General features: G+C 43.2%; 5 protein-coding genes across 11 annotated transcripts; 4 read left to right on the top strand and 1 right to left on the bottom strand.

Moving 5' to 3' along the window:
* Window positions 1-88: 88 nt before the first annotated feature.
* Window positions 89-4,452, top strand: LOC100123972 (WD repeat-containing protein 35). Its single transcript, XM_031931023.2, has one exon. It carries the CDS (start codon window positions 541-543, stop codon window positions 4,090-4,092), a length of 3,552 nt encoding a protein of 1,183 aa, XP_031786883.1. The 5' UTR covers window positions 89-540; the 3' UTR covers window positions 4,093-4,452.
* Window positions 4,453-5,228: 776 nt separating this feature from the next.
* Window positions 5,229-18,460, top strand: LOC100123974 (glypican-4). The gene is made up of 7 exons (XM_001607717.6): window positions 5,229-5,902; window positions 13,507-13,677; window positions 13,766-13,908; window positions 13,998-14,246; window positions 14,332-14,500; window positions 14,595-15,105; window positions 15,197-18,460. Exons 1-7 carry the CDS (start codon window positions 5,695-5,697, stop codon window positions 15,792-15,794), a joined length of 2,049 nt encoding a protein of 682 aa, XP_001607767.2. The 5' UTR covers window positions 5,229-5,694; the 3' UTR covers window positions 15,795-18,460.
* A 132-nt stretch (window positions 18,461-18,592) lies between these two features.
* On the top strand, window positions 18,593-19,569 carry LOC107981124 (5-hydroxytryptamine receptor 2B-like). The gene is made up of 2 exons (XM_031931467.2): window positions 18,593-19,126; window positions 19,192-19,569. The coding sequence occupies exons 1-2, from the start codon at window positions 18,919-18,921 to the stop codon at window positions 19,431-19,433; spliced, it is 450 nt and encodes a 149-aa protein (XP_031787327.1). The 5' UTR covers window positions 18,593-18,918; the 3' UTR covers window positions 19,434-19,569.
* On the bottom strand, window positions 19,510-24,884 carry LOC100114985 (26S proteasome non-ATPase regulatory subunit 1). Its single transcript, XM_008209200.4, has 14 exons — window positions 24,565-24,884; window positions 24,218-24,335; window positions 23,941-24,110; window positions 23,660-23,868; window positions 23,116-23,586; window positions 22,813-23,039; window positions 22,483-22,735; window positions 22,222-22,410; window positions 21,923-22,138; window positions 21,733-21,797; window positions 20,627-20,961; window positions 20,192-20,544; window positions 19,775-20,105; window positions 19,510-19,696 (listed from the first exon to the last, which is right to left on the bottom strand). Exons 1-14 carry the CDS (start codon window positions 24,581-24,583, stop codon window positions 19,626-19,628), a joined length of 3,027 nt encoding a protein of 1,008 aa, XP_008207422.1. The 5' UTR covers window positions 24,584-24,884; the 3' UTR covers window positions 19,510-19,625.
* Window positions 24,486-25,835, top strand: LOC100115021 (mitochondrial import inner membrane translocase subunit Tim9). 7 transcript variants are annotated; one of them, XM_031931468.2, is made up of 4 exons: window positions 24,830-24,930; window positions 25,048-25,173; window positions 25,249-25,463; window positions 25,547-25,835. In XM_031931468.2, exons 3-4 carry the CDS (start codon window positions 25,422-25,424, stop codon window positions 25,766-25,768), a joined length of 264 nt encoding a protein of 87 aa, XP_031787328.1. In that variant the 5' UTR covers window positions 24,830-24,930; window positions 25,048-25,173; window positions 25,249-25,421; the 3' UTR covers window positions 25,769-25,835. The 7 variants fall into 7 exon arrangements, with proteins under 7 accessions (XP_008207419.1, XP_008207420.1, XP_003426723.1 ...); XM_008209197.4 differs by lacking the exons at window positions 24,830-24,930; window positions 25,048-25,173 and adding an exon at window positions 24,486-24,822 and having other exon boundaries at window positions 25,291-25,463; XM_008209198.4 differs by lacking the exons at window positions 24,830-24,930; window positions 25,048-25,173 and adding an exon at window positions 24,701-24,822.
* The last annotated feature ends 211 nt before the right edge of the window (window positions 25,836-26,046 follow it).

Below are 26,046 nucleotides of genomic sequence, written 5' to 3'. Positions count from 1 at the left end.
TTTCAAAAATCTAGAAAGGAGCGATCTGATTCGCTGCCGCCCTAACGTTTTGTCCGGCATAAGGTCTTTAAGCTTTAGCCGTGTAAACCTGTCATAAAATCTAACGTTATTCGGAGCCTTAACTGTAAAGTGCCTTTAGAGAAATAAGAATCAAGTTTCATTTAAATTATTCTGTGCTAGAATTAAATTTTCCGCGCTTACTTTAGTAACAAAAGGGTTAATCGAATGAGGAATTCTGAATGCTTTAACAGTGCACGTTTCCCTGTTATTTGTATTTTATCGATTAACACCGCGCGTGATTATATACGATGACAGGTGTGCATGATGAATACAGTATGACAAGTATACATTGCCGTGTAAACAAATCGCTGACACTTCTCATTTCTTCTCAGATAACGCAATAACAATTAATTTGTTCATTTTGTTACTCGTCAAAAGTGAATACCAATATAATCATAACTTATTTTGATATTCATTACTCAATGTAATTTACAAATTTCAAGATATTCACTGGGAAAGTTAATCTAAATAAGAACAGTTATGTTTGTGTATTTGAGTAAAAAAATCGCTATACCAAATAACGTCCACTTAAATTGTATAGCATGGAACCAGAAACAAGGTTATATCGCTGTAGGAGGGGAAGATGGTCTATTAAAAGTTATACGTGCCGATTCTGGCGCTTCTACGACAGATAATACAAACAACAGTGGTAAGACCCGCTCTATGACAGCTTCGAGCAATCTCAGTATGAATCAAACCTTGGAAGGCCACAATGGGCACGTCCAAGTTGTAACCTGGAACGAAGAGCATCAAAAGTTGACCTCGAGTGATCAAAATGGAGTCATTATAGTTTGGATGTTGTATAAGGGCTCTTGGTATGAAGAAATGATAAATAACCGTAATAAATCCGTTGTGAGGGGAATGTCATGGAGTTCTAATGGTCAAAAAATATGTATTGTGTACGAAGATGGAGCAGTCATTGTTGGATCAGTGGAGGGTAATAGAATTTGGGGTAAAGAATTAAAAGGTCTCTCTTTGACAGCAGTACAGTGGTCACCGGATGCAAAGTTTCTTCTTTTTGGAACAAGAAATGGAGAAGCACATCTCTACGATGACCAAGGGGTTTTTCTTACAAAACTGGAAAATATTAGCAATGGTCACGTGCAAGGAATAGTTGCTCTTGATTGGTACAATGGTAAAAATGGCTATACTGCCGTAGATTGTCCTGTGCTGGCGGTGTGCTTCCAAAGTGGCAGAATGGTTTTGCTAAGAGACATCAGCGATGAAAATCCCATAGTTGTGGATACAGGTATGACTATGGCATGTTGCGTATGGAACACATACGGTTCCCTGCTAGCCATTGCAGGAATATTGATGGGTGAAGATAAGAACAACTCCAACGTGCTTTGCTTTTACTCGTCGCTGGGTGATCATTTGAAAAGCTTGAAGATCCCTGGAAAAGATATAAGCTGCTGTGCTTGGGAAGGTGGATCTCTTCGAATCGCTCTCTCTGTGGATTCAAACATATATTTCGCCAATATCCGACCGAACTACAAGTGGGCATACTTTGGTACCACAGTAGTGTTCACCGATGACAAGGTCGGCAAGGAGGGCGTCTGCGTCACATTCTGGAATACCGTAACTAACGCGCGTTATTTTAAATACGTAAGCTCGTTGATAAGCATCGTAGCCTGCGGCGATCACTGCGTTCTTGCCGCTAAAAACGACTTGACTCAGAGCGAGGAACGTTACGTGTTGTACGTATGCAACGCAATATCAACACCCGTTGACAGCAAATACCTCGACCTGGAACCTAATCAGGTCGCGATGAATCAAAACATGGTCATCGCTGCCTCGAAGAGCAACTTTCTTCTGTGGTACTTCCGAGCTCCTCGCAACTCCGCTCTGAATGCGTCCGGGAAATCACGCAGGGACAGACTCTACCACGTCGACGACACCCCGACAGGTGTCACCGAGGTGATTCAAGACCTAGACCGGGATAAGACTTACGAAAGCCCGATAAGTCGAAGAGAGACCGTCGATCCAATCTGCTGTATCAGTGCGTCGGAGAAGCTGCTGATCGTCGGTCGAGAGTCAGGAATGGTCCAGCAGTACTCGCTTCCTCAGGTGACCCTTTCCAAGCGTTACTCCACTTCTCGTAAACCCTGCAAAATTTCCATCAACTGCGATTCCACCAGAGCTGCGATAATCGACAGTCAAGGTCTGCTCCGACTCCTCGACCTAGCTACGGTGAAGGATAGAGACAGGGAGCGGGACAGAGACGATGGCAGAGACAAGGACAAGGCAGACGATGTCTCCAAGTTTGAACGAAAGGACGCCTGGGCCGTATGCTGGGCTCAAGATAATCCCAAGTTGTTCGCCATCCTGGAGAAGAGCCGCATGTATGTGTTTCGCGGACTGGAACCGGAGGAGCCGATAGCTTGCTCAGGCTACGTCTGCAGCTTTAAGGACCTCGAGATCCGTTGCGTCCTTCTGGACGAGCTAGTGCGAAATCCCGAGGAAGCGCGACCTGAACTCCTGGTCGACCTGGAGATCAAGTCTCTCCGTGACACCAAAGAATTGCTCGCCCGAGTCGGGCTCCGGGAGGCGGAGGAGTTTGTGCGCGACAACTCGCACCCGCGACTCTGGAGACTTCTCGGCGAACACGCTCTACGCCAGGGTGACCTGGAAGCCGCCGAGAACGCCATGGTACGCTGCGCAGATTACCTGGGAATCCGCTTCGTCAAACGCCTTCGGGGTATCCAAGAACCTGGCCTCAGGCGAGCTGAAGTGCTAGGATTCCTGGGAGCCTACGACGAGGCCGAGCAGGCCTACCTGGAGCTCGACCGGCGCGACCTGGCGATCGCTCTGCGCCAAAAGCTCGCAGACTACCCGCGCGCGCTCCAACTCATGCGCCTGGGTGCCGGAGGATCGGACGCCCAACTCGAGCAGACCCACATTCGCTGGGGCGAGCAGCTGGCGGCTTGCCAGGACTGGGAAGCCGCCAAGGAGCACTTGGAGCATGGCCGCGCTCTCGATCGCCTTCTAGACTGCCACTACCGGCTGGAGGAGTACGAGCAGCTCGCCGCGACGGCCGCCCAACTGGCCGAACAGGCCCCAGGTCTGCGCAGGGCCGCCCGGATGCTTGCCTCCGTAGGAATGTGCCAGCAGGCCGTGGGCTGCTTCGTCCGCTGCGCCGACGTCAGACAGGCAGTCGAGACCTGCGTGCGCTCCAACCGCTGGGACCAGGCCCTGGAACTCGCGCGAACCTGGCGGCTCCCAGGTATTGGGGAGCTGCTGGCGAAGTACGCGCGCCACCTGCTTGCCAGCGGCCGTAGACTCCAGGCCATCGAGCTCTACCGCAAGGCAGACTGTCCCCTAGAGGCGGCGAAGCTTCTCCTGGAACTGGCTGCAGAACAGGCCCGTCGTCGCGCTCCCCCACTCCGGCTGAAGAAACTCTACGTGTTGGCGGCACTACTGGTCCAGGAGCACCTAGAAGGCACCCGGCCGGCTCAGGTGCGTCGAGGTCTGCTCGCAGGATTGGCTGAGGCTAGTGGCGAGGACGCTCAGGTCGTCGAGCAGGCTTGGCGCGGTGCCGAGGCCTACCACTTCCTGCTGCTGGCACACCGTCAGCTCTACGCCTCGGAACCGGAGGCCGCCATGCGCACCGCCCTGAGGCTACGCGAGTACGAGGAGCTGCTGGATCAGGAACCGGTCTACGCGTTGCTGGCGCTGGCAAGCTGCGCCTGCCGGGCTCTGGCCACCTGCTCGCGGGCCTTTGTGCGCCTGGAGGCTATCGACCCGCGCTACGAGGAACTGGCGCTCGAGATATTCGGTAAACGACCACCGAGGGACGCCAGAGCACCGCCCAGGTCGGAGTGCCTACAATGCGAGAGCTTAGTGCCGGATTACTGCGTGGCCTGCCCGAATTGCGCCACCGGCTTTCCCGGCTGCGTGGTGTCGGGTCGGCCTCTTATGAACCAGGCCTCCACCTGGCTCTGCACCGTCTGCAAACACAGGGCAGCTTCGGAGCGGGATGTGGTAAACGTCAACGGCTGTCCTCTCTGTCACAGTATCATCACCTACATGTAGAGCTACGCGGGATGAACTTGTCGGTTCATTGACCAATTATTGATCTCTCCTTGTTATTTATCTACTTATTTATTTTCATCTCCGACTTGCACACCTGACTTCACTACCTGTTTCACCGATCTTGACGAGTATATCACGGAAGAGTGTATTATTGATCGCTGATTAAAATAGGCGACACTGCAACGATGAGACTTTGTATTTTATTATAGACGCAACTCAAGTGCACTTATTATATTATACTTTTAGATGATTGAACGAATCCGTCCAATTCTATATGTGATGCTCTGTGAGAGCACGTTTTGAGTATTATACTAGATAATGTATACTGAAAGGATAATAAATGTTTTACGTAAAATTTTACATCCTTGCGCGTTTCTCTACCCGATATTTTACATGATAATAATTTATCATTGCAAAACGTACCGAAACTCGATGCGATTCACCGTCGGCTGCTTCGCCAGGGGCAAAATTTGCATGATCCCTCAAATATTCCCGGTAGGTTGATCGAAGAACGTGATTAGAAGCAGGTCAAAATTCTTTGCGGCTCCATTCATGCTTTCTGCGAGGCTGCAGTTCTTCCGGGGCGTTTGTGCAGGTGCAGACACTTCTTATACGTGCGGGGCGGTACGGGACTCCGTAATACCTATTCAGGAATTCATTGCAGGTGATGTGTATTTTAACAGGTACTTAGCTCTGCCTTTGAATTCGTGAACACTATGGTCGCGGTGTAGTTAGTATAATTATTGTGATCGATAAAAATCATTCGCTCTTCGCCACGCGATGCAATCAACTTAAAAATTCGACAAAAGGTTCGATAATCTTGCAATCGTAAAGGCCTTTTTCGTTAAAAATAGTCGCTACAATTAATACAACAACCCAATCGAATAATCAAATTCAAACTCGTACAGAGAAAGAACGAAGAGAGGGTGAAAAGGAAGGATGATCTCGGCGCATGCGTAACAGCTCGCCGAGTCATCGCACACAAGAAAGATACAGTCCAAACTACCTATATGTATACCTATATACAACACAGAAAGCAATATATACATCCAGCGAGTATAGGAGCGAGCGAGAGAGAGAGAGCTAGATACGCTCGGCAGCGGCGCGGCGGTCACAAACAAGCTGCTCCAGCAGCGCGCAGCAGCTGCTGCTACTCCAGCCGAATGCCGACAAGAAAGCAGCAGTAGCCGAGCGGCGATCAGTGCGTTCTGAGTCGTGCCTCGAGAAGGATACACATCGCAGCGTGTGTGTGTGTGTGCGTGCGTTCGTCGTTTTCAGCCCGCACACAACGGTGAGCGGTGCGCGCGCGCGCGCGTTCAGGCGCACTCGACTACCTACCTCTCCGAAAAAAAGTACATTTTTCTCTTTTTCCTCCGCTTCTTTTTTCTACTTTTATATACAACACGCGCGTACGCATAACGCGAATGCAGTGCACCAGTGCGGCCGGTAACGTCACGCAGTAGTTCGCCGATGTTGCCAGTGCGAAGAGTGTCTAGCCGCAGCCTCATCATCAGTACAAAGTATCCGAGCGAGTGTACGGTACAGGCGTAGATATTAAAGGAAAATAAAGTCAGAGCGTTGGCTGCATGTTGTGCTCGCGTCATGCTAATCGGTGTCTCGTTCACGGCTGACTCGACGACGAAGATGCTGCGAGTCCTGATACTGTTTCTGGGCCTCGTCGCCGCGACGAGCACGTTGCCAGCAACGGAGCTCGGCAGCGGCTCCAAACCGCTCAGCTGCGACGCCGTCAGGCCGTACTTCGAGGAGCAGGGATTTCCCGCGAGCGATATACCCAAGGAGCCCATATCATGTAAGTTGTATTCTGTATATCAGAGAGAACAATGCCCCCGCCATAAATTCCTCGTACCTCTCGAGATATTGACTTTATCTTTCCTGATTTCTCTCTCTCGACACACGCACACAACTCGCGCATGTAGAGCGAGAAAGCTCAAGCTCGCGAGAGAGCCCCGTCTCTGTTGTACGCGTTATCAGCTTCGGACGCCGTCTCTCTCTCTCTCTCTCTCTCACTGTGGACCTATATACCTATTATACCTATATAGACACGGCGTGAAACTCCTTATCGCTGTGTTCGGTTTTCTCTTCGCACGTCGTTATAACTACACAGAGGTGGAGCGATGCACTTGCGTGAAATAGAGCTGGTGGCAACGTATAGGTATAGCATGTAGGAGGAGAGCCCACCGACGAGGGGAATAGTATACGGCACATACGACGAAAAAATAACACACACACACAAGGGAGGGGAGCAAACGGAGGCAAAGACAACACAATTGGCCGACGGCGAGAAGCCGATGTGCCTGCCACACAGCTGCACGAGTAGCGCGTGTCGCCGCTATTGATTTTCGCCTTTGTAAAGAGCCGTTCGCCGCTTGAAAAATCTTGTCCCTCTACTTCTCTCTCTCTCTCTCTCTCTCTCCGCCTCGCTGTATCCCTTCTGTTCGTTCATTAGCGAGAGCGCACTCACGCCTCGGGCCCTGCTGTACCTATATACGCACATACGGCCGGCGAGCCGTCCTTACTCGCCCTCTATCTGATGTGCGAAATCAAACGGCGCTTACTCTTACAGGCGTCCTTTTAACTTTTCTCACGAGCGCGCGATGGAATTTCGTGAGCCGACGAAATCTCGAGTGCTCAGCACACAAAAGGATGTATGTATGGGAGTAGCCATAATCGAGAGGGGTTATTATATGGCCCGTTCTCAGGCGCGCGGTGAGCCGTGCCTATATAGCAGCGGCGAGAAAAAGCTTCGAAAAATTCAGAGCTCAAAAGGCGCCTATAGCAGTATTATACACGCGACGTCGCCGGCAACGGCAAGCCCTTCCGCTCTCTCCGCCACCGCGCGCGACTCCCCCACCCCTTCGCGCGCATATCTCGAGCTCTCCCTCCCCCCCTCTCTCTCTCGGGTTGTGCTCCTCTTCCACCTTCCTTCTGCTCACATATTCCGACTTTCCATTGTTCAGCGGTAATTCTGGGCGCAAGAGAACCTGTTTTCAGGTCCTTAACAACTAAATACCAGACACGAGAAAGAGAGAGAGAGAGAGACTCTCTTGGCTTCCATTCGTACAGTGCTCCAAATTGCCTACCGATCTAGCTTCTCTCTCTCTCTCTCTCCCACTTGTGCACACCATCCCTTTCCCCGTCTGGTCGTCTGGTTCTCTCTACCTACATGCGCACAATATCGCGCTCGCGCCGGATGCAGCTTCGGGAGAAAAGAGAGAGAGAGAGAGAGAAAGAAAAAAAACTGCATCGCTCGCACGCGCGCGGCACGTCCTTTTGGATTCCTTTGTAGTTCGCACGCTTTTATACAGGTATGCAGGAGAGAGAGAGAAAGAGAGAGAGCCGGTCTATACGCCAAATTGGCCCTTGCGCGCATTCTTAAAGCGATCCAATCTGCTGCCGCGAGCTGATGATGATCAAACAGAACTGTATTCCGGGGTATCAAGTGACTCATTGAATTCGAACTCTCGGATTAACGATTTTTCCCTTACCGGAGAGAAAAAGCTTTTACAATTAGCCGTTGCCTTTATTTCCAAGAGCCTGGCTGCATCAGCTCGCGTCTCTCGGCGCAGGAGATTTTTGGGGCCCCGAGTGTATTAATGGAATGTGTATGTTGTACACGCTGCTGCTGCTGCTGGTGCAGCGGAGGGATTCCTTTTTTTAAACGTGCGCGCACTTTTTTTGCTCCTATCACACACCGAAGCGTGACTGCGTGTGAGTCATGGGAGAGAACGAGGCAATGTGATTCATGTGACGGAAAAAGTACGAATTTTTCTCTCTCTCTCTCTCTCTCTCTCTCTCTCTCTCCTCATCATACCGGCAGTCGCGTTTCTGTATGCGAGTATGACGGCAATAAAATTAATAGGAGTTTCGGAGTCGAAAAAAAATATTCGCGTGAGCACGTGTCTCGAATTCAAAGTCACCAGAACGTTTCGCAGAACCGCTTACGAGAAAAAAAAATATTTTAAAAAGATGCAGACTGATACGACTCCGCTAATGAGTTTATTATAGGATCGTGTGACGACGACGCGAGCTTTATCTATATCCCGCGAACGACGGCAGCCGCGTCGTAAAACGAAAAAAGTCGCGAATTCGATCCTTGGTGAACTTTTGCTCTGTTTGTTATGTGTGTGTTTTATCAAGAGTGCAAAAAAGTGTCGTCTTTTCCGGTACTCGATACTGGGAATCGTCCGACGCAGTTGTGCTTGTGTAAGAATTCGAAAAATTGAAAGGAGTTATTACTCTCGACGTTTACGGCCCATCAAGTTAAAAAGTGAGCTCGATGTGTAAAAGAAAACGGAAGCGAAGGAGTTAGCTGCTCGATCTATAACGGTTATAACGTTAAAAATAGACACCCGCGCGTACGAGAATTTACGAGCGATCAAGATCTCGAAATTCGTTTAAACCCGATCGATCGATTTCGTAACACACGGTGTAACGCGTTATATCGAAGCGTACGTGGCCGATAAATGGACAACGACACTCTCGAGTACAAGAGACGTGCGCGTGCGGTCAACGGAGCTTATCGCGCGCGCACGAAAACGATTGTCCCGGTGATGAACGTTATATAGTAGAGATTAGGTCTCCCGGTTCGAGTTCTCAGATCGATAGTGATTTACATTATCTTCCGTCTGTTGGTTTAAACTACAGGGGATATAACGTGCTGATAGAGCCGCGTATAATATAATAGCGGAGTTTATTCAGCTCAGCGAGCCGTATCATCGTCTTCTTCTCTCTCTCTCTCTCTCTCTCTCTCTCTCTCTGAATTTAATATTCGTCGTATTTTGGTTCGTATGCAAATATAAACACATACAGTTGGAAGCCTGTGTGGTAGCTTAAATTATCTACTTTATAGAATCATTTGCATACACGGAATTTTAATCTCGTTGACGTTACGCTTGATGACTATATTTAGAGGCACGAGAGACTCCACTTGACAATATCCGTCCCTCCGATCGCAATTACCGATTAAACAAAAATCTTTCGAATATTTTTAACTCGAAAAAAAAAATGGTAAAAGAGAGACGTACTTTCAAAATCAGTCGGGCGCATAATAACGCAAGCGCGTCGGCGAAGGTTGATGCACTTCACACAAAGAAAATCTTCCCGAACACGACCCTCTCGATTTCCACACGGGGTAATAAGAGCAGCGTGTATGGTCACGTTCAGGAATTTTCTCTCCCAAAAAAAAAAGTATACGGTCGAAGGCGTTGACAGAAATCAGCGTTAATCTCTCTCTCTCTCTCTCTCTCTCTCTCTCGTCACTCGTGTATATACTACGTTTTACTTTATGTACACTGTCTAGTAAATTCAGCCGTCCGACGCCGGGATTTACATGCCGCACACATAGCGGCCGGGGCGCCACCCGCATGACGATAATCGTAAAACCTTCAGCGCTGCGGTTGATAGGTGTTCGGCTACCGATACTGCTACCGCCGCCGCGTTTTTCTCTCGGCGATAAAATTAGTTAATGGTCGCTTCGGTGAATCACAGACACTTTTCAATGTACACACAGCAGGTTTGATCAACAAGTACACGTACTATATATGTATACCTGAGAGATTAACTTTTCACTCGGCGCTGAGAAAAGGGAGTCGCTTAATAGAGTCACGTAGTTAATAGGCTTAGATCGTTTGATCGATCGACAGCCGGCCGGACGATCTAAGAAAGCACACACGCGGTCGGGAAGAATAAAATATCGAAGAGCGAAGAAAAGAGTCAATTTCCGTGGGTCCCAAGAGGGAGGGAGAGAAAAAAAAATGATGTATACTTTAGAGCGGGCATTATGTACACTCATCGGGCCCCATTCTGCATTGAGTCGAAAAAGGCGATTAGGGCGTCCGCAATGATCCCTCTCCGGTCTATGGCGCAGGTCCGAGGATTATTAGTGCGTACTCAGTGCTTGTATGCATCGCACAAGGGAGAGCAATATAACAGAGAGCGCTGCAGTGGTGTGTATAGACGAGGGAGGAAGAGGATCTCTCTCTCTCTCTCGTTCTCTTTTGTTGGCTGCTGCTACTACCTGTAGTAACGGCCCCGAAAGAAATCCTCCAGGCGCATTTTTGACCTTCTTGGGAGTTCTCCCTCTCTCTCTCTCTCTCTCACTGGCCCGGGGCAGCGTATATAAGCCGTCTGTTATACCTCACACGCGGTAGCCGTTTTTCCTCGGAAACTCTCGCAGCGCGTATCCAATCATGCAAATGAGCCGTGCCGGTGACGACGTGAATTCTCTTTCTTCTCAACGAATAGCCGTACACCGTATGATAAATCGTGCCGATTGAGCGATCTGATTTCCCTAATAATCCGCGACCTTCCCCCAGACACACGAGAGGGGAGGGGGATCAGAGAAGCGTGCGAAAGAGAGAGGATTGCTCGAAACGCGAAAAATCGATGAGGCCGAAAAAAGAAGTAGGAGGAGAGGAGAGAAGAAATAAGCAGCAGCGGCGGCGGCGGCGAGTCGAGACGTGTCCTTACCCGTCTTGACCGCCGGTGCGCGCGCGCGCGGCGGGCCCGATGGAATGCGGGCCCTGGCCCCTGGAAACGGTCGGCGCTGCTCCGCGCGGCCCCGTCTCTCTCTCTCTCTCTCTCTCTCTCTCTCCACAATCGAAGAGCTGCAACGGCGGTGGGGGAAGAAAGGAAGAAAGGAAGCAAGTGGAAGAAAGGAAGGCCGACTCTCGGGCTGGCTTACAGCGTTGCCGCCGCGGAGAGCCAAGAAGATTCTCAGGCTTCCTTCTGCTGTATCTTTCCCGCGCGCGCGTGTGAGGTAGAGTATGAGGGAGGGAGATATCCCCCCACTGTGTGTACACCGGGCCATTCCTCTCTTATAAGTTACAGCCGCGCAGCGCCGCTTACATGCTTTCAACTTTTAAATAAGCAGCGCGCCAGACTCACCTTGCACACACGGATCTTCCCGTGCGTCTGTGTATCCCTTCCCTTCCAGCTCGTGTAGAAAAAGACTCGGCGCATTTTCATTCCTCGTCGGCATTCCTTTGGCTCGTTCGAAATCTCGCGTATGGGACGAGTCGCAACTTTTCGCGCTCGTGTGTATGCAATTATTTGCGAGAGCTGCTGAGTTCGCCGGTAGCGCGGCGCGCGCGGAAAAGTATATAAACAGAGAGAGAGAGAGAGGAGCGACGAAAGCGGCACAATACACTCGTGCATGCGTTATAAACGCGCTTGTGTGTTTGCGTGTGTACGTATGCACGTATTTATTCGACTACGCAAATAAAGAGCGGACGGGCGCGTAAAGGGGTTATCCAGTGCAGCGAATGAAAGCGCTCTGATGCCGACGGGAGAAAGGCAGACGCGAGGTGCGGGGTTTATCGACCCCATGATTAATGGGACTAGCGATTATTTTTAGTCAAGACGAGTGTTGCGCGTTCTCGCGCGAGCGCTGCAACTCCTCTCCGCGCTCGCTTTTAGCTTTTCACGAATTATCCGTAATTTACTCTAATAACTCGACGCGCGACGGCCAGAGCGCGCGGGGGGAGAGACGAGGGAAGGGTTTTTCCGGACGCGGACGAGCGTTTCGTTTAATATACCTACGCGACGACATTCCACGTGTGCAGTCGAGCTTCTGATGGTTTCATTATATCATTGTGCGGCGGATACTTTCACGTTTGCCGCCGCTGCTGCTGTGCTGTAAGGGAAAAATAAAGAAAAATGCCGACTGGTACATACGTACACGTGTAGTTGTCGGTTTTGTAATTAACACCTGTCGATTGCAGCTCTCTATTCATTTGGCTCTTTCTTGTTTGACGAGCATTAACGTCTCTCTCTCTCTCGGGGGATTTCTTTTCAGATTTCTTGTTTGGCTTGAAAAGTTTGTTCTCCAGAGAGAGAAGCTCTCTCTCTCTCGGTGGAGAAAAGGAATTTTCTCAATGGAAGGATTACTGGCTTTCTTGATTGAGACTTTTTGCCATTTTCGACTTTCAGCTTTGGGATGATGACGATTCTCCGAGGGAAAAATTTTAATTGAATGGATTGGAGAGAGGCGTGCGGTTTTCGTTTCTTTGAAAGTCGCCGCGCGTAGCTCTCCGTGGGTATACATTTTTTATACGGAGAGTTTCAAAAGTCCCATATTTTCTGGAAAAGTAGCACTGCTTTTTACACGGCCTCTGACAAAGATTGATCGGCCACTTTGAAACTTTGCATACACGAAATTGAAAACCTGCAGTAATATACGTAACGTAATGCGTTAGTCTTCGTTAGAAGCGACAGCACGTTCTTCGAGTATTAGGGTCGAATAAAGTATCCATCAAAATTGAAAAAAAAAGAAGATGAAGGAAATATCTAGTGAAGACATCACACCTGACCTCATGCCGAGTCTGCATTTCCATACACACACACAGACACATCTCACGGAATCCGATGTGTCTTGACTCACGTCTCGGCTTCGTTTACTCAAAGAGAGCCATATTGCTGTGCTGGACTCGCTCTTTTCTTCTCTTGCATTTTCCTCGCTCATCCAAACGCGCGCAAGCACGAAGAGCTGAGCTACAGTGAAAACAAACCGTTACTCAAGAAGATATGCCCCCGACGAATTTGTTTTTACTCAGAGCGCGCGCGCGCGCGCTCGAGATATGCCAGATTTCTGGAATTTCTCGGAATTCGAAATTTTAAAACTCTTGATTTATACAGCTCGTCGGGGTTTGCAAATCTCTCGTATTAGAAGCCAAAATAAACATACAATGTGTGGCGTTGATCGAAGAGGCTTTTTCGAAAAAAGAGTGTTTGTGTGTGCAGCTCGCTTACACCCAAGATGTGATAAATATTCATTAGACGTTAATTTAAATAATAAAAGTAAACGCGTATAATGAAACCGTCGTTCGGTTGAATGGTTTTGAGGTGCGGTTTTGCACGTCGGTCTCGAGCCGTTCGTTAGTCACGCTGTGAGAATCCTTCTTTTAAAAAATAATGTTAGTTAAATTAATTTGTCGTTAACAATCTTCATCGTGAGCAGGAAAAAAATGTTTGCGACAAAGTGGCACAGCACAGTAAAATTCAATTGGTCGGGTGCGTAAATTACAATTAAAACTAATTTAAATAAAGGCGAACCGAAAGAAAGAGGCTGCGACGGATTGATGCGCGCCGGGATGAGAGACGAAGGCCGTAAGCACTTAAGGACGTATAAGTGACTGTCCCGCCGATGATCTAACGCGCGTGGCGCTGTACAACTCAATCAAACAGCTGATTTCTCAGAGAGACATCATCAGAGCCTCGAAATTATACTTTCCACTCGCGCAATTGTATATTTTACGCTGATGCAACGGACCGAATTGCATGAAAATGATTGCTCAACAATGTTTTTTTTTTTTTATCAAAATATACACGATGATATCGCAGTATTTTCTATGATGGACGGTTTGAATAATAACGTTGTCCGCTTTCTGTTTGCAGCAAGAGAACTGAAAACCTGCGGCGGCATCAGCAGCGGCGGAGAAGTGTGTTGCTCGGCCGATATGGAGATACGATTACAAGCCAGAGCTCGCGATAAGCATGATAAAGCGACTAAAGACACCCTACAGCGGCTGCAGAATATCTTGCACACAAGGGCCACTAAATTTCACGGTGAGTCATTGTTGCCTCTATGCTATCTTAATCGCGTGTCTTTGAACGCATTGTTTCTAAATTGTTGAATTTTTTTATCTCGTTCCAGAATTCTTCAACAAGCTACTGAAGGGCAGCAAAAAGAGCTTTCACGAAATGTTCAAGAAAACGTACGGAATACTGTACGAGCAGAACGCTTATGTATTTATAGACCTGTTTATGGAGCTTGAGAAATACTACGCCAAGGGATTGGTAAGTCGAAAATACAGCTATTCTCGGCGGTTTTTGCACGGGCGTAAATAGTTGAAACTTTAATTTTCGTTTATTTAACGCCCACGCAGGTAGATCTCGACGACGTGATGGATACGTTTTTCAACACGCTCTACCAAAAGATGTTTACCGTGCTAAACAGTCAGTACAAATTCGACTCTAAGTATCTCGAATGCGTGGGCCACCACATGAAGGAGATGCGGCCCTTCGGAGACGTGCCTCAGAAACTCGGGGTCCAAATAAAACGTTCGTTCATAGCGACGAGAGCCTTTAGCCAAGCGTTAACCGTTGCCGCCGATGTGCTCAAGAATATGCAGCAGGTACGTGCAGCTCCGAATTTCCAATAATTAATTTATCGACCGCGCTGAGTTTATGCTACATCGAAATGTTTTTCAATTACCGCAGTTGAAGCCGTCGAGCGAATGTGCGGCTGCTCTGACGCGCATGACTGTCTGCCCGTCGTGCAGTGGCATTTCCGGCAGTGTACTTGCCTGTAACGATATGTGTGAGAACGTGATGATGGGCTGTCTGGCGCAACACGCTGCCCTCGACGCTGACTGGAATCACTTCGTTGGTGAGGCTTCGAAAGAATTTTTTTTTCCCTGAAATTTTGTCCGTGCGCGTTAAGAAGGATGTAAAGGTAATCTATAATTTCGATCGACTTGCAGAGGCCGTAGACAAGGTGGCGGACAGGCTGCTCGGGCCGTTCAACATTGAGATGCTGGTGCGACCCATCAATCTCAAGATCTCCGAGGCCATAATGAACTTCCAGGAGAGCAGTAGCGATGTTTCGCAGCGTGTGTTCACCGGATGTGGTCGGCCGGTACTCGGACGAAGGCGCAGACGCGCTGCGCCTCGACGAAATCACAAAGAGATCGACGACGGCAAGTCTCTGAGCTTCGAGGAGCCGCACGAGGAGAGAAGGTCGCGAATCCGCGATCAGGACCAGGATCGGTTCGTCGACGAGGGTCACGACGATCACGACAGCGAACACGATATGGGAGAGGACGAGGACGGCTCCAGCAGCGTCAGTCTGGACAAACTCGTCAAGGAGATCAAACAACGCATCCGAGATTCCAGGCAGTTTTGGCTCTATTTGCCCTACAATCTCTGCAATGACGGACTCGTCGTCCCGCCCAGCAATACGAACGACTGCTGGAACGGCACGCACGTCGACAAGTATGTATTCGATCCCCGATTTTTAGCTCTCGAGCTATTGCTGCTTTTAGTCGAGTCCTTTACAATGAGCGTGTTTGTTGATCTTATCCAGGTATATCTACCCGCTGTCATCCAACGGCGAGTTCCAGTCTATGAACCCCGAGGTGCGTGCCTCGGGACCACGGATCAACATAGTCAGAGAGCAGGTGTTTGCTTTGACAAGCATAACCAACCGGCTTCGTTTGGCGTTCAACGGGCATGATGTCGACTGGTTCGACACCGAGGAGACCTACGCATCGTCGGGTAGTGGGTCCGGTTCTGGTAGTCCAGATGACATCACGGACGACGAGGACGGCTTCGAAGAGGAGGGCAGCGGTTCGGAGCCACCGGCGAGAGCCACGCCTTCGAGTCCGCACGAAGACTCGGAGAAGCCGAAGGAACGCGTGGAGGACGATCTGGAGTCGAGTTCCACTCAGCCGTCGCCATCACTGGTCGAAGTCACCGAAAGCGAACGCGAACGGGAGCGCGTGCCCGAGGTCACCACCGACGAGGATACGAGACGCATCAATGAAATAGAGCCTCCTCAGCTGGGTCCGGACAAGGGCTCGGCCACTACCACGCAAAGGATGTCCCTCTCCAGGGCGCTCACGACTTACCTGCTGCCAATCGTCGTTGTCTGGTTCGGAGGTTGCCTTACCGACTGGTTGTGATCGGCACCTCCACCGGACAGCGTCTCACTCTACTCCAAGTCCGAGCAACAGCACACTTTGTAAATAGTATCTAAGCATTGAGGACCTGAGCGAGCGAGCTTTGTGATACCTCGGTTGATCGTACTCGGCCACTCCTCAACGTACTGAATTCTCTTCTCTGTAGTGAATGCGATCGCGTGCCTGAACAGACAACTTTTAAAGCTCATTTCGGCGTACTTATTATATATCATTGACGTTCAGTCATTTGTACATGGCTAAGACAACTCGTTTTACTCAGCCGCATAAGGATTGCGACGAACTCGATTTATACAATACACAAGCATACGTAAAGAATTGTGACTTCTCGACATTGGTCTTTCCGAAGCGACCATTCCTTTCGTCGCCGCCTTCAATTCGCACGTCAAACGGCTATGGCTTTTCTTCGAAGAGGAACATTTGTAATTGTTCCGAGGCATTCTCATACGCGAGGACAAGTGAAACCGCTTTTAGTGTTTAATATTTTTCACGAAAATTAAGCATCTTTAAGGTTTAAGACGACTCATTTTGTATATGGGATGAGTGCCATCATATCATGCGATCGAACCAATAGAATGACTTCGAATATTACAGTGACGTTTTTTTACATTGTCAACGACTTTTTTTCTACGCACGATATACAAAGTATATTAATGAAAAGTTATGAACTCGGCTTTATTATTCTAGGTATTTTAACTTATGATATTTATTTGTTAAGTTATTTATTTGAAGCTCTGCTAAATTTTTTTTAGTATTAGTCGGACAATTTACAACATGCTCATCACTTTTCTTCCACAACGTTTTAGCAAATAGGTTCTTTTTTTATCGTATTCTACAGATAGGGGCGTCTTGCGTTATTACGAAATCGCTTGTTTCTACCTATACTTCAAAACGAAATGCAATTGTTAGAGTAGCGAAATACGCCTGTCGATGACGAAGAGCGTAATAATCAAAGCGATGAAAAGTCTAACAAATTAATGTAAAAACATATGAATAAGTCTAAAAATAATAAAAAAAGAAATGAGCTTCTGTGATAAAATCAACTATGCTGTAAGATTCTTGGAGAATCTTATAATAGCGTCCACTCTCGCGTCTCGTTGTAAGTGCAGCATGTGAGACAGGTCGTTGCGAGAATGACATTGTTATTCTAGTGAAATGCTAAAACTTATTATATTGTAAAACTTTTGTTTTATTATTATTATTAATATCATTATTATCATTGCATCGTGCGACAGTGCGTAAACTACTTTTAAGCGTTGGTGGCGCACACTAGCTACAGTATACGATTATATTGTTGTAATTATTATTATTATTATTAAATAACGAGAAAGGGGTCTAAATACAATGACGTGTTGTATAAAAAAGTGTACAGCAAAAATGACAAGCATAACGCGATACCTTATGCAATTAAACTATTATTTGAATATACAGATTTGAGGGTATGCGTAATAATAATAATAATTATTATAACAACAATGATAATCATCCAAACGATAGCAATAATAATAAAAAAACAATAAAAATAATATGATACGAATGAAATTGTAATTATTATTTTTAATCATCTTTTATCGTCTTCAGTAATATATACGATGATATGAATAATTTCCATTTTGTTAAACTTTTTAAAAGTAACAAACTGTAACGATTTTATTTAAATAAGCTAATTTATTTAAGAATAAAGGTTGCGGCCGAATATGATTATAAACGGCAACTTGAAGTAAAAAGGGATAAACTAAGCTTAAGCAGCGAAAGTCTAAAAACTGTATAATAAATATGTAATTTTTAATACAGAAAATACATGATTGGATACAATTATTATAGCTATGAAGTCGTATGACACGTTTTGAGAAAAAAATATACTAATGATTCTTTTGTCTACAAATCAAAGTACTATTTTTAAAATTTGTATAAATATAATAAAAGTACGTGTTACTCGTAAAAGGAGTCATTTAATCGTCATGTGTGAAAGGTAATAGTAATAGTAAAAAATTATACTTTATAGTTGAAACAAATAGAAAAGTACTTGGGCTTATAAAAATGTTTTATCTTAGATTTATAAAATTATAGACAAAGTTCTAAAAAGAAATTATTTATGAAATGCAACTTCCTTAGTCCTCTTAAAGTTGATCTTGCATAGTAATTTTTTGCCATGTGCACACGCGAAGAGTAATCTTCTACTAATTTTTTAATGTAATAAAAATAAGTTGTGTAGATAATTCGTCGATAAGTAGCTGTTTTTCCTATTTTAAAATCAATTACTATACGATACTAGAATTTATATCAGGTTAAAACGCTTATATTAATATAACATTTACGCATACCATTCTCCATAGTTATTCAATATTATTTTAAAGTGTACATCATACATTGTGTTTTGTATTAAAAAGAAAATTTTGCAAATTTACTCTGTTGTCCCACTGAGTTTTTTCTAAATTTTTATACATTTTATAAAAAAAAAAAAAAGAAGAACGTAATGCATTTATTTTTAATACGTTTATACGATGATATAACGTTACTTAAGATTGTTCTTTCCCTACTAAATAGTGCTCATAAAAATTTATGTTAGAATATATGTAAGAATCTTGCAGTATTGGTGATTAAGAAATTATAATTTACAAACTAATAAAAAATGTTTATATGTGAATTTATATACAGCGAATCACGAAATTGATTATTTAGATCTATCAAAGATTGCATATCCTTTTCCTTAATTTATTTTTTTATAAAAGCACTGTTTTCTAATTAATATGTTTTTTTTTCACGTTCATAAGTTTACAACACTTTCTTGAATGACCATCCATTTAGTGTTTTTTTTACCCAAAACCTTTGCCAAATTTAAAATAGTTCTACGCCTATTTTTATATTCTATTATTGGAATGTTTCGCCAATATTCAGAAATGTTTAGACATAGATTTATGTAAAGTTTACGCTTTACGTCGACTAACAGCGATATTTGCGTGAGATTTCAAAAGCAGCATTGAGGCAGAAACTAACGAGGAAGACGCACCAGTTCCATGTGCGAAGTGAAATTTATAAACTTATTATTTGACCATTCAAAGTTCTTGGTTGAAAGCGATTTTTTACTTCAAATTAGTTCTTAATAAAAATGAAAAATGTGATTGATTTTTTGTGGATATTAATTCCGTTGTTAATACTACTAGGGACAGTGATAGGCAACATTTTTGTTTGTTTAGCTATCATATTAGAGAAACGTCTACGAAACATAACGAACTATTTCCTGATGAGTCTTGCAATTACTGATCTCATGGTGGCTTTGTTTGTCATGCCACTCAGTATTCTTAAATTTATTAAAGGTAAGATAAATCAAATTTGCTCATCATGTCTTTTGCTTCATACTAAAATCTGCCATTTTTTGTAGGATACTTTCCCCTGCATTCCGTTTATTGCCTAATTTGGACCTGTTTAGATGTATTATTTTGCACCTCAAGTATTATGCATTTATGTGCTATAAGTATTGATAGATATCTCAGTCTTCGTTATCCCTTCAAATTCGGACTGCATAAAACCAAATTACGAATGATATTAAAGATAGCCTTGGTTTGGTTGCTCAGTATAACTATGAGTCTTCCTGTGAGTCTCATGTATGTAAAGGTAACATAAAATTTAATATTATTTTATAATTAATTTTATTACATTTACGCAATTTTATGATATAGTACAATTAGAAAATATTAGCTAGAAGATCGCATTGCAAATCGATTTATTCATTATTGTATAGTGCGTTGAATAAATTTTACAGTATAAAATAAACAATGATATTGTAGATGTTTATAGCCTAGAAAGTACGAGTTTTTATTCCTCGTTAAATTCAAATGGCTCCGGAGCTTCAGTTTCCTTTTCTTCATCAGGTTTAGGACCAAAAGCTAAAAAAAAGAAATGTTTGTTTGAACGACACCCCTGGGGTCGCGTTACGGTGCGCTTCATTACTTAACAAAACTTACCGGCCACTGGTTCAACCAACTCTTCCTCCTTGTCAGCTTGAGCATGCTTGACCATGACAATACCGCCAATTTGTAAATCTTTCACTGGTTTATAAACACTGTCTTCAACCAGCGTAAGGACTTTCAGTTGCTGTCGTAAAACTCGTGCCGGATTTTGAAGAATCTCATAACTAGGCTCTACCTCCTTCTTCTCTCTTTCCTTCTCTTTTTCATTTTTGTCAGCACCATCTTCCTTTTTCTTGTCCTTGCTGTCTTTCTCATCTTTCTCTTTCGGCTTCTTTTCATCTTTAACTTCCACAGTATCTTTGCTTTCCGAAGCAGTAGGTGGGTCCTAGAATGGTAAATAACGTAACGTAAAGTTCCAACTAGTCTAGTATATAAAGTAAAGTATATAAAATAATAGCTTTTCCAACTTACCACATCCATTTTCTCGTGAGAATCGCGAGCACGGCGTTCGGACTCTCGCCTCCTAGCTCTTGCAGCTATGCTGAGAACTGCGGTGGTCACCTTTTCGCGTTCCTCGCGTTTCTTCTCTTCAAGAGGTGCTGGGTACGCATACGTGCTTGGTTTAGCATTTGATTTCAATTCGAGCTTCGGCATCTTCAACTGAGCGTTCAAAGCGATCAAACACGTTGGAGTGAAAGCTAATGCCAAACAATGTGCCAATGGATACCAGTACCAATACTGAGTAAATACGAGAGCACCGACGACTGCTAACATGTTCGTATGACCTGTGCGGGACTGGAGCGAAACAGTTACGTTACGTCCACCTGAAATAATTAAGAACATAAAGCATTAGCATCATTTGAATCAACTTATGGGCATGAATCGTAAGTAAGATACGATCCTTACCTGCGTCAATAATACCCTGAGCAAGAATGGCTCCAAATTTAGCCATGTGATCCTCGTGTTTGTCAATAATGACCTTAGCATAAAGGGCTCTAAAGTCCTTAACTCTAGGACAAGTGGCCTCAGTCTGTTGAATAAGAATCATAGCGGAAGCGATGAGTGCACCTTGACGTACGAAGTTGACCGGATCGTTAGTCATCGGGTCTAGCAGACTTATTGCTTCTTTCAACCCTGTTCCTGCACATGCGATACCCAGTGCCATAGCAGCACCGTACCGGACGTGAGGGTTGTAACTTTCGGCCAATAACGATACCACACTTGGGCATTGTTCAGGACTCCTAAAGCAAAAAATCGAGAATATAATATATAAATTATCTATCTCTATATGAGCAATTGAATAAATATATAGATTGTGTAATCTTTTTTCAGGATAGTAATTCCGTATTGATCGAGGGTGTGTGCCAAATATCAAATCCACTATACAAGTTGATAGGCAGTATTATATCGTTTTATATTCCATTAGTAGTTATGTTTTTAACCTACAGTTTAACTGTCAAGCTCTTAACCGAAAAAATAAGAAACATTAATAAAGTATCAGGTATTTTTTAAATTATCTGTTAATCGATTTTGAAACATTTAAATCGAGAGCCGAAAATTTTCAAAGCGTGGTGAAAGTTATATTAAACGTTTTTTTTTGTTACAGGAAATTTTAATTCAGCTATAATCAATTTAAAAAAGCGCAAAAGTTTTGACGCTATTGATTCATCTAGAAATGTTGCCAATTGCAACAAAGATTTAACACTGTCGGAAATTCGTCGATTTGGGAAGATTTATCAATTTGAACAAAAAGCTACAAAAGTGCTTGGAATTGTATTCTTTACATTTGTAATTTTGTGGGCCCCCTTTTTCATAGTTAATACTTTACCTGCAATTTGCCACGATTGCCAGAAATGGATAAGCGATCAATTAATCGATATTGTTACTTGGTTTGGATACTCAAGTTCACTATTTAATGCATTCTTTTACAGTATTTTTAATAAAGTTTTTAGAAAATGGTTTGTCAAATTTTTATGTTGTGGCAATCATTTAACGAAAAATCGTTGACTCACCTGAACAGCAGGAATCCAAGACCAGTGACAGCTGCACGTCTTACGTCATCGTTCACATCTGATACCTACGACAAAGCATGATACAAATTTTTTTAATTTCCAAGAAAACATGGGGATGAGTATATAGTATTTATTGGCCTAAAGCGTATGAACAAAATCAACGGTAAAGTTAAGAAAAAAGTATTCTTACAGCAACGTGTAGAAGTTTCCGAATAGCTTGATTATTTCCAGTACCGCAATAAGCCATCGCCAATGTATACATTCCACTTCTACGAAGTATGGGATCCTTGTCAGCACTGAGCGAACTTACGAGAGGATCTGCTTCCTCAAGTCGGCCGTACATCGTGAAAGCTATTCCTACAGCTAAACCTCGTAAAATCTTTTCGTGCTGCGTTTCTTGAGCATACTACAAAGAAATGATTGCAAATTTTAAAATACGCAAAAAGTTTTATGTATATTAATTAAAAGAATAAAGTTTAATGTAATTACCGCAACCATGTCTTCAATTGCTTGGCTCTGCTTTGAACCCAACATCACCATTCCCATAGCTATGCCAGCAGCTTCTCCAGTTACTGCATCGTCTTGATAGAGATTGAATTTCAATTGTTCGTAGACGTCTTGCCTATGAGAACCCATAGCAGCTAAACCTAAACCAAGGCAACCTCCATGTCTGACCATCTATAAAAAAAAGAAGCTTTAATGTAATTTATATTAATCTTAGTTTTAGCCGTAAATAAACGCGATAGAAACCTCATTTTGTGCGTCCTTTAGTTGGCCTAACAAATAATCAGTAATAGCTGCTCCGTGATTAGCGTGAATAAGACCTAAGGCATATAAACCGCCACCTTCTGAGTATCCTGCACCTGCTCCAGTATCTCTGGGTAAGTATGACTGCATTAGGGCCAAAGCTTCTTGTTCGTGACCTCTATGAATTACACCAAGAGAAGCAGTAGCTGTTAGCTTGGCCCAATTTGTAGCCCGAGCTAGCCATTCCAAGTTGTCTCTGAAAGAACAATAATAAAAATAAAATCAAATGCGTAAAAAACAGTTATCGATATAACCATGAAATGAATTTGTTACCTCAAGAACTGATCACTAGTGGTACCTGAATGCATGAATGCATTAGCAATGACAGTAGCTGTGTGGCATATCGATACTCTGATAGCATCTTTTGTATTTTTTAAAATAAGCATGTCGGTATGATTACTGCGAATCAAAAATTGTAAATGCAAATCAATAGAAATTTCGCCTCCCAGAATTTTCGATAAAGCATCTACGCGATTTTGCTGCTCACGCTCTTCAGCATTCTGAAATAGAATTGTTATTTCGGGTATAAACATAAAGAATCTTTGGAGAAGTGAAAATTATGAAGAAGAAAATTACCAAGCTTTCAACACTACGTTCTTCTTTTTTCTCAACTTTTTTGGAATCAGTTGTACTGTTGTCTGCTGCCTCCACTGGTACTTCCACATTTTCTTGAGAGGTGATTGGTGTGGATGTTGGCTTAACAATAGCCTTCACCATAAGGGCTCCTGGAATAGGTGCTGTAGCTCTTAAAGCTTGTAATACACGGCCAAGAAATTGTTGCGTCGCCGACTCGTACAGATCAAATGCAATTTGATAAGCCATAAGAGTGCAGTCTTGAGAACCTTTACTAAGTCTATCTAAAAGTTCAGCTACAGCTAAGGCGTCATCCAAAAATATAAGACATTGGCACATACTGACATAATCTGGAGTAGTTAAATTTTTATATAAGCCAACTAAACAGCGAAGTACAGTATTTCTGAATCCTCGATTTTGTATGAGGCTCATGACAACTTGGAAAGCATAGGATAGCATGCCACTGACATCATCCTAAAAGTAGAAATATGAATAAAGTTATAAAATTCATAGCGTATTATTATTGCAATCAAAAGCAAAGTCTTACCGATTGCATAATGGCTGCTTCAAAAATATCCATTCTTCGAGTTTCAAGAGCAAGTCCCAAAGCTTGCCGATATTGATTGTCATCTAAGCATCTTTGAAACATTCGGTTGACAATACCCTCTAATCTGGGATCAATTCCCTTATGGTTAGCGGGTAACTTTTTTTCAACCTCAAGAACTCGTTGCTGAGTATAAAAATCAATGCATTTTGCTGAAATAAGAATAATTATTAATTTTAACAATATAAACTTTAATTACATCATACTATAATTCTCAAACATACCAATAGTTGTATCAACATATTCATTACGAGCATTGACATCAAAAAGTTCCCCAGCACCCAGAGCGTAAGTTAACGAGTCTTCAAAACTTCCAAGGTGATAATAGACTTTGCTGGCCACTAAAGCAGCAAGTTCATGATGGTTGAAGTTTCTATCCTCATGGAGAATTTCACTGAAAAATTTTAATAACATTAAGATTTGATAACATTTATCGAGATAAATTACTTATCTTCAGATTAGAATCTGATATAGAACATCCAAGAAAGTTCTCATATTTACATTTTCGTAATTGCTTCCGAAATTTCTGGCCAGAATTCATCAACTATCATATCCAATTTTTTGAGGGCGAAGACCTTCAGCTCTGGCATCGGCTCATCCAGCAAGGATATTATACCAGCTGTAAAAATACGTGCGCAAATGTATGTAATTATAGCGATAACTTAATATTTTAAATAGTATCCAAGAATTTTCGCTAATTATACTTTAAAACTCTATAAACGAAAAAAAACTGAGGTTAAGGAAACTGAAATATGCAAATCATTGTAGAAGTAAATAGTAGTACGCTAAACAAGAATACTTTTCTCAGTTTTACGTCATAAATTAATAAAGTTTATTTTATAAATTACCTGCGGAAGTGATATTCATGTTGGAAATATTTATAATCACAGCTTTGTTATAGAAAAAGAGAGGGCTCTTCAAAATCAACACTGTCACTCTCCTGCGTGACACTGTCCGGCATCAGCTTGAGTTGTAGTACCGTACAGTGCGAAGTAAACCGCAAGAGACTCGCTCGGGGATTCGGTGAATTTGGACTGGAAATGGCCGTTTTTAGGTTATCCTCGCATCCGCCGCCGACGCAACGGTGCTCTGGTCGCATCGTAAACGTAAGTATTCCATTCTGTCTAGTCTTCCATCAGCCTGTTTTTTTATTGTCTGCTCTTACACTATCATCTGATGGTTTACAACGTGAGATACTAACCTTAATATCTTGGGTATTTATGAATATTTTCTTATTTTCTTTTTGTTTTTTATTCTTGAGACTCGGTGTTTCTTATTCATTTATATCCAAATTTAGTCAAGTTTTAAACTTATGTATTGTCATTCTCCAGTTTAACAGTAAAGAGCAAAAAAATTGAATAGATTATGTAAAAAGTAGGGAATGAATTTGTAAACACAATAATGAGCAATTTATTTGAGTGAAGTCTCATTTTACGATAATATTTAATGATTTAATGGTTTTGTATTTCTAAATATGTTTATTTCAAATTTTTTATTAACGATGTACGTAATGGATTTTATGTATTTTTTAGAAAAATAAACATACATTATATTTGGAAATGCTCATTCTTCAGATCGATGGCATTAATTCTTAAATACCACAAGGATTTAAACTGAATTGTCACTCGAGAGTCTACATATTACAGGAGGAATTGATTAAAATATCATTTAAAAAGTAACTACAAAAACTAGCAAAAATCCAATCATGCAGCTACCTACTGATGTTGATTCAGAGCAAATCAAATCCGTAAGTATATAATTTATAAATCATTCAATCCGTCAAATATTTTTATCAATGTACAAAAAGTATATTTTAAATTTTTGTTACAGTTCCGGGAATTTTTGACATCGTACAATAAGTTATCAGAAATTTGTTTCACTGACTGCATAATGGATTTCAACAGTCGTGATGTTCAAACAAAGGAAGAGAAATGTACTTTGAATTGTATGGAAAAATACTTGAAGATGAATCAAAGGATATCGCAAAGGTTCCAAGAATTTCAAATGATTGCAAATGAAAATGCGATAGCTGCTACAAAAAAATTGAAATAAATATTTTTATGTATTCTCAAACACATTGTTAATTATGTATAGATATAAAATTACGTTTAAGTAATTACTTGTGATTGTCATAACAATAATTCCTACAACCCTCTACTCTGAAACCACTTTATTCATAAAAATTATCTAGAAAATGATCGAAATGCAGTAGAACCATTTTTTTTCATCATTTTAAAATAATCGCTTCTGCCGTGATTGGATGTGCCATTTACAGGTGTGCAATTCATTTCTTGCGTATATCTATATATACGAGCGAAATTGAACATGGC

This window comes from Nasonia vitripennis, chromosome 5 (assembly GCF_009193385.2).
Source record: "Nasonia vitripennis strain AsymCx chromosome 5, Nvit_psr_1.1, whole genome shotgun sequence".
Lineage (NCBI taxonomy): Eukaryota > Metazoa > Arthropoda > Insecta > Hymenoptera > Pteromalidae > Nasonia > Nasonia vitripennis.
This window is presented reverse-complemented; position numbering and strand designations above follow the sequence as displayed.

Bases quoted from the DNA above. Each gene is read 5' to 3' on its own strand.
- LOC100123972 (XM_031931023.2), top strand. From the start codon at position 541: ATGTTTGTGTATTTGAGTAAAAAAATCGCTATACCAAATAACGTCCAC.
- LOC100114985 (XM_008209200.4), bottom strand. The intron at 21,798-21,922 runs GTAAGAATACTT...GCTTTGTCGTAG, and splicing joins GGAAACTTCTACACGTTGCT to GTATCAGATGTGAACGATGA. The intron at 19,697-19,774 runs GTAAGTTTTGTT...TCTTTTTTTTAG, and splicing joins GTTGGTTGAACCAGTGGCCG to CTTTTGGTCCTAAACCTGAT.
- LOC100123974 (XM_001607717.6), top strand. From the start codon at position 5,695: ATGCTAATCGGTGTCTCGTTCACGGCTGACTCGACGACGAAGATGCTG. The intron at 5,903-13,506 runs GTAAGTTGTATT...TTCTGTTTGCAG, and splicing joins ACCCAAGGAGCCCATATCAT to CAAGAGAACTGAAAACCTGC. The intron at 15,106-15,196 runs GTATGTATTCGA...GATCTTATCCAG, and splicing joins AACGGCACGCACGTCGACAA to GTATATCTACCCGCTGTCAT.
- LOC107981124 (XM_031931467.2), top strand. From the start codon at position 18,919: ATGAAAAATGTGATTGATTTTTTGTGGATATTAATTCCGTTGTTAATA. The intron at 19,127-19,191 runs GTAAGATAAATC...CATTTTTTGTAG, and splicing joins TATTCTTAAATTTATTAAAG to GATACTTTCCCCTGCATTCC.
- LOC100115021 (XM_008209197.4), top strand. From the start codon at position 25,422: ATGCAGCTACCTACTGATGTTGATTCAGAGCAAATCAAATCC. The intron at 25,464-25,546 runs GTAAGTATATAA...TTTTTGTTACAG, and splicing joins ATTCAGAGCAAATCAAATCC to TTCCGGGAATTTTTGACATC.